The 11,596-nt window shown below is 30.2% G+C and overlaps 2 protein-coding genes across 4 annotated transcripts; both read right to left on the bottom strand.

Annotated features, from left to right (window-relative positions):
- Positions 1-20: 20 nt before the first annotated feature.
- On the bottom strand, positions 21-8,453 carry LOC123711813 (serotriflin-like). 3 transcript variants are annotated; one of them, XM_045664632.1, is made up of 6 exons: positions 8,179-8,453; positions 7,501-7,634; positions 7,299-7,432; positions 5,075-5,220; positions 2,893-3,087; positions 21-598 (listed from the first exon to the last, which is right to left on the bottom strand). In XM_045664632.1, the coding sequence occupies exons 2-6, from the start codon at positions 7,592-7,594 to the stop codon at positions 370-372; spliced, it is 798 nt and encodes a 265-aa protein (XP_045520588.1). In that variant the 5' UTR covers positions 7,595-7,634; positions 8,179-8,453; the 3' UTR covers positions 21-369. The 3 variants fall into 3 exon arrangements, with proteins under 3 accessions (XP_045520588.1, XP_045520587.1, XP_045520586.1); XM_045664631.1 differs by having other exon boundaries at positions 7,501-7,889; XM_045664630.1 differs by lacking the exon at positions 8,179-8,453 and adding an exon at positions 7,713-7,972.
- Positions 8,454-8,970: 517 nt separating this feature from the next.
- Positions 8,971-11,123, bottom strand: LOC123711815 (dynein axonemal assembly factor 6). The gene is made up of 3 exons (XM_045664633.1): positions 10,888-11,123; positions 10,066-10,271; positions 8,971-9,311 (listed from the first exon to the last, which is right to left on the bottom strand). Exons 1-3 carry the CDS (start codon positions 10,982-10,984, stop codon positions 9,054-9,056), a joined length of 561 nt encoding a protein of 186 aa, XP_045520589.1. The 5' UTR covers positions 10,985-11,123; the 3' UTR covers positions 8,971-9,053.
- Positions 11,124-11,596: the final 473 nt, after the last annotated feature.

Genomic DNA, 11,596 nt, shown 5'->3' on the forward strand with positions numbered 1-11,596 from the left:
ACAGATTGAAATAAGTTGCAGCTAAATAAAAAAATATATTTCTTAATCACTTAAATAATTTTACTAAGAATCTTATCAAGAGTTGCTAATCAAGGTCACGTGGCTTTAGTGTACTTAATAAGTAAAGTAGTTATAGTTATCTAAATAAGTTATTATTATAAAAACAGCTTTTAGCATCGATGACTGAAAAATACAGTATTGTACAGTTATACAGTACATGAGCTCTACAATGAGTTTGACAAAGATTAAAACCCTACTGTAATATTACCTTACCTTATGCGCGCGTAACCACTAGAGCCTCTGTAAGATATATTAAATATTACTTTAACTCAATGATGGACTTTAACATTTTAAATATAATAATATCTTCTACCAAGGATAATTCTTGTGTAACCTTTGACTCCCACAAGTGCATGTTGCATTACAAGTACCTTGTGGACAGACATTAGCAACTCTCACAAGATCATTACAGTTAGAGTAAAAGTCTTTAACCGGACAAGAGTTGGTACAAAGTGCATCAGACACGCAACTTTCAGGGCAGTCACCGCATTGAGGGCCGATCTTGTATGGATACTGAATTATGGTTTCCACGTTGCCGCTGTAAAACAAAGTTTTAATTTATATAAAGAACTCTCTAGCATTCGATACAGATTCTAGGATTTTATAAACAAGACAACAGCCAAATATTCCTGTTCATTTTAAAACTGGTTTATCTATCTCACACTGTTGCGACTATAGTATTGACTTATCGTAGCGAAAACACAAGGACAGATGGATGGATAAGTAATTTAGTTAAAATAAGGTTTATGTCTTCTCGAAGAAAAGTATCCTAAAAAATCAAACTCAGGCGTCTGCTGACTTATATATATTTAACACGATATCTTCTGGTGTGTTGGTCTACACAGATGTGTTAGTCTATTGGAATCAGTGTGCGATTGTCATCCCTGAGGCTCGCTCTTGGCTGTACACCATTAGACGTTCTATCTTTTTGCGCATTTAACACACGTGCGGTGAAGAGAACAAAACAAATCTTATCACTTGCGTACTAGAAATAGTTAAAAATCTGAGGTTCAGACCTATTAGGTGGTAGAGCTACTAATTTATTTAGCTATACAAAATTTCAAATTGGTATGGCTACAATAAAACTGAAAATGAGTATTATTAGCAGAATGACGATAAAAATACAGAAACGATTGCAATATTTTTAAATAAGTAATGTTGCATTCGCATCGCTTAGAACTGTTTACATTGTTACTTCTAATTAGTAGGTAAAAAAATAGAGAATACTAATTGTATGCTTTGCGATATTAAATACTATAATATTACGTTGATACTTAAGCAAAATAAATAGTTTTATTTAAAGATAAATACTTGACAATGTAAATATATACGTAATTGTGCATAACCCTTATATTTTTAGAAATGATATTCTCTTCTTTGTGAAAATCAAGGCAATGGATGAAGTCCATCAAAATTTGCCAAAACTGTGACCAATGTAAACGTTACAACGATACACGTAAAAATATCAATTGTATTATACTTTGTAAAAAAGTATTACAGTACAAATAAAAATGTATAAAGGAACGAAGGGCGTGATCTCCTTTAGATATCTTTCATAAAGCATTTTATCTGTTGCTTACGTACATACAATAAATAACAAATAACAGAATATATAGAGAAACAAAAATTAGCTAGTTTTTGAGATAAACGTTTAATTACTGTTCAATCACATAGTAAGCTAAGCTACAGATTGAAACGAATACTATCAAAGTCAGCCGAAACAATGTAAGAGAGAACTTCTCGTCCGTTTTTGTCATTAGTTTGAGAACTGGTAATGTAAATTTAGAGGCATAACTTTTTTTCACTGACCTTGTACAGTACATTAAGTTAAATACATGAATAAATGATAATTTTTAAGAGTTTTATCTATGACAAAAGATTTATTATTTTTGTATCCCAAAAACTCACTTGTGTAGTGAACTTATTTGTAACAAAATAATGTATTAGCATACCAAATATAAAACAGCATTTTATTACAAATATTCGTAAAAAAATTCAATTCTCGAAATAGGTAAATGAGATTTTATATTTAGAACACGAACCGAATTTAATGTAAGTAGTATCACATAAATAACTTCAATTACGTATTCTGTATGGGTTTAATATCGACATGTATATGCAAGACGTGCAAAAGTTGTTTTACATTAAAATAGTCCACAGGTTAATTTGTAAAAAAAAGTTTCAGGCGTTAATTTTTACACAAGTTTTAAATGGGCGTATTTTTTTAAAGTCTTCACTGAGACATCATTGGATATTACAATCTAGCTTAATTTAAGACTAATAAGTAATTTAAGTTTAACCTAATTTACTAATAAACATATTTAGCTTAACAAAGTGTCCAATAACATTACTGTTGAGTCTGATCTTGTGTTCTATTTTTATATAATCTTGAATGTAATAACATAGCAGTTGTTTTACGTTATGACAATTCTATTTATTCTATTAAAGCTTTTTTTATTCTGTTTAGAGTTCAAGCGAATTTACCATATTATAGTCTCCTGCTGTGTCACTCGTGTTAAGTCGTTATCATGACGTTATAGATCCAAAAGCCTTGATAAATATACCATCTAACGAAATTATTTTCGCAGTGTTTTTTCTATGCTACTTATATACTACTAAACGTGGCCATGCATTTTTCCTAATTTAAGCTTATACTTAAAACCCACCTTTTCTATAGTTATAGTAGTAGTTATAGTTATATAGTGTAGTAAAGATCTTTAAAATTCTAATGTTCAAGAATGTATACATTTTGTGTTTACTTTATTTCTTCAGTAATGTGATAATTTAATCACACAGATTTCCTTGCCTAAATCGTAGTAAAATTGTACTTACGCTGGGCAATAATGACACACGTAGTTGTAGAAGGTACCCCAAGGACCTCCTGGACAATGTGCAACTCCGCAACCGACTTTATGCGAAGTCGCCCAAACCATCTGTGTGTAATGTCCTACTGCCTTAAGATTTCTTATCGGAGCCCCATATGTAAAATTTTGATACTCCAGAAACCAATTTTTTATCGCGAAGAACCTGTAAATTATTTTTAGATATTAATAGTTAAATAATAAAGTTCATATACTTTCTTTCCTTTCTATCTGATTATACCATACTACGAAACCTTTTAAATAATGTTCCGAATGTTATTGCAACATTTTTTTACTTTATTCTCGTTTTGTTATTAACCCGCCCCGGATTCACACAGCAACCGTGACCCCACGAATATTTTATATCTTTCTTATGAATCATTCTAGATATTGAAAACCTCAATAAATTCCATGAAATAGCATTTCAGTTTATCACGAACAGGCAGACACGGCGGGCTTATTTTTGAATAATATAAAAGTTAGACATATCTGGTCAATGACTTTTTCATAGCCATTATCAAGCTCTACAGCTTAATCATATGATTGATCTCTCACCGTTAAGGCAGCGTTCGTTAGATCCGACCGTTTTTTTTTTTCAGACATACTTTGCAAATTATCATGAAAAAGTCGGGTAAAATATATACCTTATATATACAACTTCGCTTCAGTCGACCCAACCCCCTACAACCGCGCACACCTCTTTATAATATCAGTATAGACTAAGGTAGTGGCGTATTTTATTATTTGACGTACTTTCTTCGACAATATCACTAATATTATATAATACTATATATTTAATAACATATGTAATTATTTTCATAACATTCACAGACAATACTCGCTCACGCGCACCATGTGAATATGAATCAAGTTCTTGGTAATAAAAACAATAGTCAACTCTTTATTACAATATTTCGAGCCATTGTAAATTGATTCTTATGTGCATTCTATACGTTTTCTGATAAATTAATTTTAACAAGATTAATCAAACCACACTTTTAGTGTTCATCTTTGTTTTTTGGGTAACGTTGTAAAATTAATTAAATAAAGCTTTATTATCTAGCTGTTTACTGTTCTTCATGTTATATTACGGTATTGAAATTTTATTTTTTTTTTATTTAACGATTATCCTTCGTCGTGTATAAAGATTTTTTTTAATACTGGAAGAAATGAATGTAGTAGAATGAAAAATACTTACAAGCAAACTTTGACGAATAGTTAGAATAGCAATTGGACATTTTAAATTAATTAAAAATGATTGTTAAATTTGTCTGAATACAAAACTAGTCATCGTTTTTTTTACATAATGTATTTATTGTTTAAGCATTGGCGTAGAGAACTAATGTATATTTAAACCATACACACATATATAACAAACACTCAGTAGGATAGTAAAAATAACTAGCTAAATTAATTTCAAGTTCACTGTTCAAACAAAAAGGTAATTTATTACATGTCAGTCTGTGAAATCTGTAATTAGGTGTTCACGAATTTCCTATTATCTGACAATGTGGAGGTTAAGATCGTGACTTTAAGGTAAAATATAATACAAACGGATGAGGAAACAAGCCAATTTAGTAAAAAAACCGGACCGAGGTATTAAAACGTATGCAATTTATTTATTTTAGAAGCTTTTTATACAATTCCTATATACTGTGCACTATATAAATAATATTTTTGTTTTGTTTTTATTATATGTGTAAGCAGTGTTAACTTCCGTGGCTCAGTGCTCAATCGCAGTTACCACATTTTTTCTTTATAAACTAAGTATTTACATTGCGAGGATATGTATGAAATACGGATATGAAAAGTAAGATAAAAGAAACATATGCAATCTCATGTTATATATTGAAACGTGGTTGGACACGGGCGCAATTATATATTATGTTTATTGAAATTGATATATTATCTATCTACTCTGAAGGTGCTCGAGATCATATCTCTCATCAGGTGAGCTTATGGCCTTCTGCTCAATAAAAAAGAGATACTACTCGTAATATTTTGTTTGTTTGAACGATTGACGATGCTTCAAATCTCCAAAACTTAAAAAGCACCGGAATAAACTATCAGTAAAAAGCTATTTCCAATTTATCATATATGTACTTTCGACCTAGTATCAAAAGTGCTATATGTCTATATGTATGTATACATACCATGGAGTCTTCCGTGAAGCAACGAAAAGATTTTGTCCGCATGAACCTAAATAGGGCACAGTGTTTTCAGCCGCGTCATTGTGTTGTAAGAAAACGCATCTCTCCGCATAATTTTGAGCTTGACGAGCAGCTAGTGGATGCCACGACTGAAAAAGTTTGATAAGGGAGTTCACAGCAATAACTTTAAGTTACTAACAAATATAAGTTTAAGATACTATCTATACAAAAGAAGAACGGAGCCTTCACTAATCACTTCAAAAATCGGGTTATCACTTTTAATGATATTTAACCATGATGATCTATAAAAAAATAGTATTCATATGAGATGATCCTGCTTTAAATGAAATATATTGTATATAACTTAGCGAACAGTCTGTGTCCCATCAAAATCGGTTTAGTAGGTTTTGAGCTATACGCATTTATCTTTTTCAGTATTCGAAGTCAATTAAAATTCAAACTCAGTATTATATTTGATAGTTATACAGTGTTGGTTATATAATCATAAACACTACCAACGTTCCTTGACATTATGTAAGATAATTTTCAAATTCACCGCAATCGTTTTTATTTTTAAATTAAATAATAAATAGGACAAAAATATGTTCAACGATATTAGAAAAACAATATAACTCCCATTACAGTTTCAATATAACATTACAGACCAACATTTAAATCAGTTTTAAGGCATGAACAACAATGGTCAACTAATTTTATTATTTGAAATGAAATAATTAAAACTTTATTGTTACCGCTACCGAGGTTGACTTCTTGTGTATTTATAATCAAAAGGATCGTTTACAGGACGTCCACCATAGCGCTTTCCATCGAAATTTACCATATTTATTTATTTTTCATCTGAAAATAACACTTTTTTCCATCCTAGTACCGTCCAATTAACATATTTCTAGCGAATATTAAGCCGTTCTTTCAGTGTTGCTTGGTAAGAAGTGGTACCTTTATACGGCTACCTATACTATTTTCTATGTACTACAAAGAACGGTTCGGTGGCCGTCGATACACAATCTTATACTAGAATAATAAGTCCTGAGTACATACCTCGTTACAATATCTTCTTACCAGGAAGAAAGGCACACAATATTATCAGCCGTGAGGATTTGGAGAAATTATATTAGTTTGGGAACAAAGAGAGGTTAGACTGATGCTAATACCTTGCCTTACGATAGTTCTCAAAACCGCACTAAACACTCACTATAAAATTCTAAATAGTGGACGTAACTTTTATCAATTATAATAAACAAAAAGTATATATCGAATAAAAATGTGTCTAACGTAACCCGAGTAAATCTCAACAATGACTCAACTAATAAATGTGACGATTGGCCGAGAAAAAATATGTGGGATCACCCTCATCAAAAATTATTAAATTGAAATTATGTATTTCGAACGGAGGGATTATTCCAAAAAAAATAGCTTCCACTAATCTTCGGTGTATCGGTCTTGACAAGATGTTTCTCAGGTCATCAGACGAAAAAACTTCCATTTTTAATCTGGTTTTAGGCTTTACTTGGATCTTTTTTAGCAACACGAACGATTAGCGTACATTCTTCGGGAGAGGTTTCTCTTGGCCGAGCCTTTTTAAAAACATTTTCGGCAGTTAATGATTACAATTTCATAAAAAAACTTTCTTAACAGAACAATTTAAATGCTCAGCTATTCTTGTGTAAGCCCACTTATGATCTATATGTAAATTAACAATTATTTGCCTTGCAGACGCGTCACAACTTTTATTTTTGCCCATTTTGAACAAAGTAAAATTCAGATTAAATTTTGAATTGCCGCCAAAATATTTTATACATTTAATGAGTTTTTTTGTTTGAGTGGCTATATTATTACATGATTATTAATTATTGAATGTGTATATTTTTAAGAGCATTTGTACTTCCTTTATACATAATAAGTGTTTCTAATTACATGACCACCACTGTATATCCCAAGTATGTCATATATAGCAAGTGGATCGGCTAAATACTTCTGGTTATTATTTAAATGACTTTTAATTAATCATTGCACTCCCGTAAATAGTAAAATAATGCATATTGCGTATTAGTATACTGTCATATTTAGGGGAATTGCGAAAACGCTATCCCGTCCCGCCAAAGGTCACAGAGGTCACCTACACACTCAGGCCTGGCTAAATTAAACTGGGTGCCCGTACCTACAAAGTATTAAAACAAATTTAAAGATATTCATTTTAAAGCTTTACCATTAGTAGCATGTTGGAAGCAGTAGGTCTAACTTTGGTTCGAAAAAAATTATGATAAAGTACTATTTTTCTTCGCACCACCGATCGACGAGGACTCAAGCCATCTTCCGGTATTTTATTTGAAGGGAAGAGTTCTAAAAAAACATATTGAAATATAAGAATACTTCTACTATTATAACACTAAATATAACCAAATACTTACGTTTATCGCTCCAAGTTCTTACGCTTTGTAACATTGCAATAGAATTTAAAAAGACGACCAAACCGAACCAAAATATATATTTCAAATGCATCATTAATTATTATTAAATACTAGTATAGTGTGTACCATTAATACTGAAAGAAAAAGTATACATCAATTATTAGAATATTTAAAAATTGCTACTATCATTCGTATACGATACCAAAACTTACCAAGCACTGTTTATACAGGTGAACTAATTTACAGTAAATAATCTTTGGCTATTTGATTGTATTTATATAGAAAATCTTGTTACTATTCCTCTCATACATGCTTTGAAATAATTTCAGGGTCTTACATTTTCCGTCAAGTGTAAGGTACACATTTATCAATACGTCTCCAATAATTTCCTTATTCAGAATACGTGAACAAATTATTTATGTTAAGCATTCCCAAGTTAGTATATATTATGGGAAATAATTAAACCAGTGTTAAAATGTCAAAACAAATTAGATGCTTAATTTTTTTTCTCGGATACAATATTCTTATATAATCAGTGTTAATCTCAAAATTTTTATAAATGATTTCATAATATATACAAAAGAAATACATTTTAAAAGAATTGGCCTAAGCATTTTAATAAATAAACTTAACTATTTAGTATTCATTATAGTTAAAGTACTTGAGAAATAAACTTACCTGTGTCTGATCCATATATTTATTATTATTAAAATTTATTCACACTAAATAATTGTATTATTGATAAATATAATTATATGCGTATAATATTGCCGTAGTAAATCTTAATTTCTTAATGAATTAAATATTAGTCGCGGTAACGGCCATGTATCGCGAGAGTAAGAATTGAAATAAACGGAAAGACGATGATTGACCACTCAATGCCTAGTCGGTAAATTAATTTAATACGCAATTCAGTACATTTTGTAACTTATACGCGTATGATCGTGTTCGATTTTTTCCAACCGTTACCCACCGGTTTATTCATTACACAGATTCGCTACATTATTTATATTATTTTGTTCTTTTTTATGCCATCAACTTCTATATCTATTTTATTTTAATAATACTTTTGTTTAAACTTTAAATATATTTCTAAACAAAAAGTTTTACAAGTCATCTCGATTATATACTAAGATTCTCACGCTATAAGTCATTTAATTAAAGTGAGCTTTGATACCGTGCCCGAATAAATTGGCGCCTTGACGCCATTTTAAGCAGTGATTACTCTTAATAACTAACACTTCTAGTTAACGATAGGTCAACGATAGTGATGGCTCTTAATTAAAACAATAACTTGTGTTTATTTAATAAAACACTACGTATAAAACAATAATAGCATTTACTTTGAACGCATTATGTATTGGTATGCACTATGCACACATTTGTAGTGAGTTTACGTTATGTTGTATTTATTTGTCTATTAAATTGTTTTTAATTTGCAATTTGTTGATATCATTACGTCACGACTCATTACTGTATAAATATGTATATTTATAATTATAGGATTTTAAAAGTATTGGATTAAGTAATCTTTAAACATTACATATTAATAATTAGAAGTTCACAAAATCAAATTCCCTATCCAGTTTCAAAGTAAGAACCAAGGTTTCTTTTGCTGTATCCCAGTTGGCTTTTGACGTGTCAGGGTTGATCGCATGAGGTAAGGGCAGCTTCAGATAAAATTGAGATGAAGTGATAGTAACGCTCGTTGCATCAACGTTAAGATCTACATTTTCTTTCTTATCACCGGGCATTTTAACCCTCACAATGAGGTTTTCACAGCTTGCCGTCGATGGTGTTTTGGGACCAATCTAAAATGGTAGATGGATTAGTTATGGATTAGATAATAAATTAACTTTGGGCTCAATTTTTAAAACATAATGATCAAACTAAATAAAGTCGTCTATATATCTGTTAATAGGAATGAATACATAATATTTTAATATCTATAAGACGACAACATCTACTTTATTTGCATTCAATTCAATTAAATTAATAATTATTATGATCCATTTGAAATTTCAGAATTATAAATTTATCTTGGTCAAAATCTGTTTAGCGATTTTTAATTGGAAATTAGGTTACAGTTAACAAGTACATGCATACTTAATTACGTAATTCCAGAAAAGAAATCTTAGGTTTCTAAATATTTATGTAGGAACAGTGACGTCGATAGAATGCAGTAATGCGTTAGAAGTTGAATAAATACTGCTGAAAAAATTTCCTTAATTATTTAGACAAAGACGACGTTTTTTAATCTTACGCATATACTAGTTTATTAATTCGCATGAACTGTACTAAAATAAACACGTAATGAACTATATCCGTGTCACATGTATGGAACATTCAATGCTTTTTGTCATTCGTCCATGTATGCGGCCTACTACTCATTACCACTGATGGGCGAAATGATCATTAACAGAAAGAAAAATCGTAATAATTAATACGTAAGTAGAAAAGTTATGCTCTATATAGACACACCAATATACATACTAGGAACCAATTGTACTATTGCTAAATTTATAACAAGCATTACTATTGATATCCATCCGTAAGTAACAGTACCTGGAGAAAAATATCTTCCGCACTAACCGACTGCTGATAATTTATAGTGTAAGATGGAGTTTTCTTATCTGGAATACCAGCTCCTACTTTAGATAACTGTTCAGCTTCTTCAGCCTCAAGTGCCTCATATTCTTCAATCGTTTTAGGGGTTCTCGTAACTTCTTTTTCGGTGGAAATACTATTTCTAGTTGAAGTTATTTCATAACCTAAGAAATAGAATATCGTTACTCACACACTTAAAAATATCTAAAACAAAGGAAAGCTGTTTAAAAGAAAGTGACCGATTTTGGAGGAGCACCGTAACTAAATTGATTTGTTTGTTATTTCTTATCAATATTTGACTCGAAGTTTTGAGTATAAATTTACAAAAAAATAAAAAAAGTTCCAAATAAAATAACAAAAACTGATTTCCTTTATTGAAGCAATCTTCATATAGGTACTAATTGAACCAGCGCTCTCTAGTAGTGGAAGATCGTACTCGTGATATGATCAAGTGTATTTCGATAGTCTAGAATACAGTTCACTAGATGTCTCTTACAGCCGCAGAGTTTGACATGAGGTAATAATTACTTGTGAAAAATAAGTATGTTATTATATTTTGCATGATACATCAATCAAAATATGAATGGAACAATATAAAACATATACATAGGAGTAACTGCTTAAAATTTCTTAAGTAGACTCGCCATTCATTGAAAGTTACACAATTATTTGCCATCAAACAAATAATTATTTGTAATTTGATAAATAAATTGCACAATTTTATTAAATTTAACCTAAGTTACCAACAATGTCGAAATGAGCGTTAAAATGGTATGTAACCTGATGAAGAAAGATCATCTCCTTGTAGTATTTCTGGTTCTGGAGGTCTCATCAATTCTGTTAGTTTCTCAAGCTGGGCTGCTGTAAACTCTACCATTGTTAAATTAAAAGAAATTCAAAATCACTTTAACACCTTACTGATTATAAAATGCTGCACCAGAAACTCAATAAACTGAAATACTTATAATATTGACAAAATTATAATTGTTGCTAAGATACTGATATCTCAATGTTTGACATTGCATGGCATTTCTTCATTGTGATGTTTGTTTTTTATTATACAGCAATGATCTCTTTGCATATATGTATAATGAAAAAATATAATTAATTATACAAAAAAAAAATGTGAGCGGTCACGGGACGCCTGGCAGATGTGAAACATCGACATTATTTTGTAAAAGTAATATGCAGAAAATAACATATTGTGATAGGAACTAAATATGTCATAATGATAAAATAAAATATTACGATTTTTTTCCAGATATCGATGACTATTTGTTGAATAAAAATTTATTTTCATTAAATACAAAAATTTACGAATTTATTTCAAATCGTGACTACTTAATTCGTTTAATCAGTGACTTCGGTAATAGTTATATTCGATGTTGCCTCTGAGGACGGTATTACTGTGACAATTGGTCGATGGTAACTGAAGTATGTTACAAAAGTATTGGACATAACATTATCAAGATATCTAATAAATACAGCA

The sequence above is a fragment of the Pieris brassicae genome, chromosome 7 (genome assembly GCF_905147105.1).
Source record: "Pieris brassicae chromosome 7, ilPieBrab1.1, whole genome shotgun sequence".
NCBI lineage: Eukaryota > Metazoa > Arthropoda > Insecta > Lepidoptera > Pieridae > Pieris > Pieris brassicae.

Coding starts and splice junctions, on each gene's coding strand:
- LOC123711813 (XM_045664632.1), bottom strand. CDS start 7,594: ATGATGCATTTGAAATATATATTTTGGTTCGGTTTGGTCGTCTTTTTA. Junction 5,221..7,298: donor CTTCCAACATGCTACTAATG/GTAAAGCTTTAA, acceptor AAACTTTTTCAG/TCGTGGCATCCACTAGCTGC. Junction 3,088..5,074: donor GCTTCACGGAAGACTCCATG/GTATGTATACAT, acceptor AATAATTTACAG/GTTCTTCGCGATAAAAAATT.
- LOC123711815 (XM_045664633.1), bottom strand. CDS start 10,984: ATGGTAGAGTTTACAGCAGCCCAGCTTGAGAAACTAACAGAATTGATG. Junction 10,272..10,887: donor AGATGATCTTTCTTCATCAG/GTTACATACCAT, acceptor TCTATTTCTTAG/GTTATGAAATAACTTCAACT. Junction 9,312..10,065: donor CGGAAGATATTTTTCTCCAG/GTACTGTTACTT, acceptor CTACCATTTTAG/ATTGGTCCCAAAACACCATC.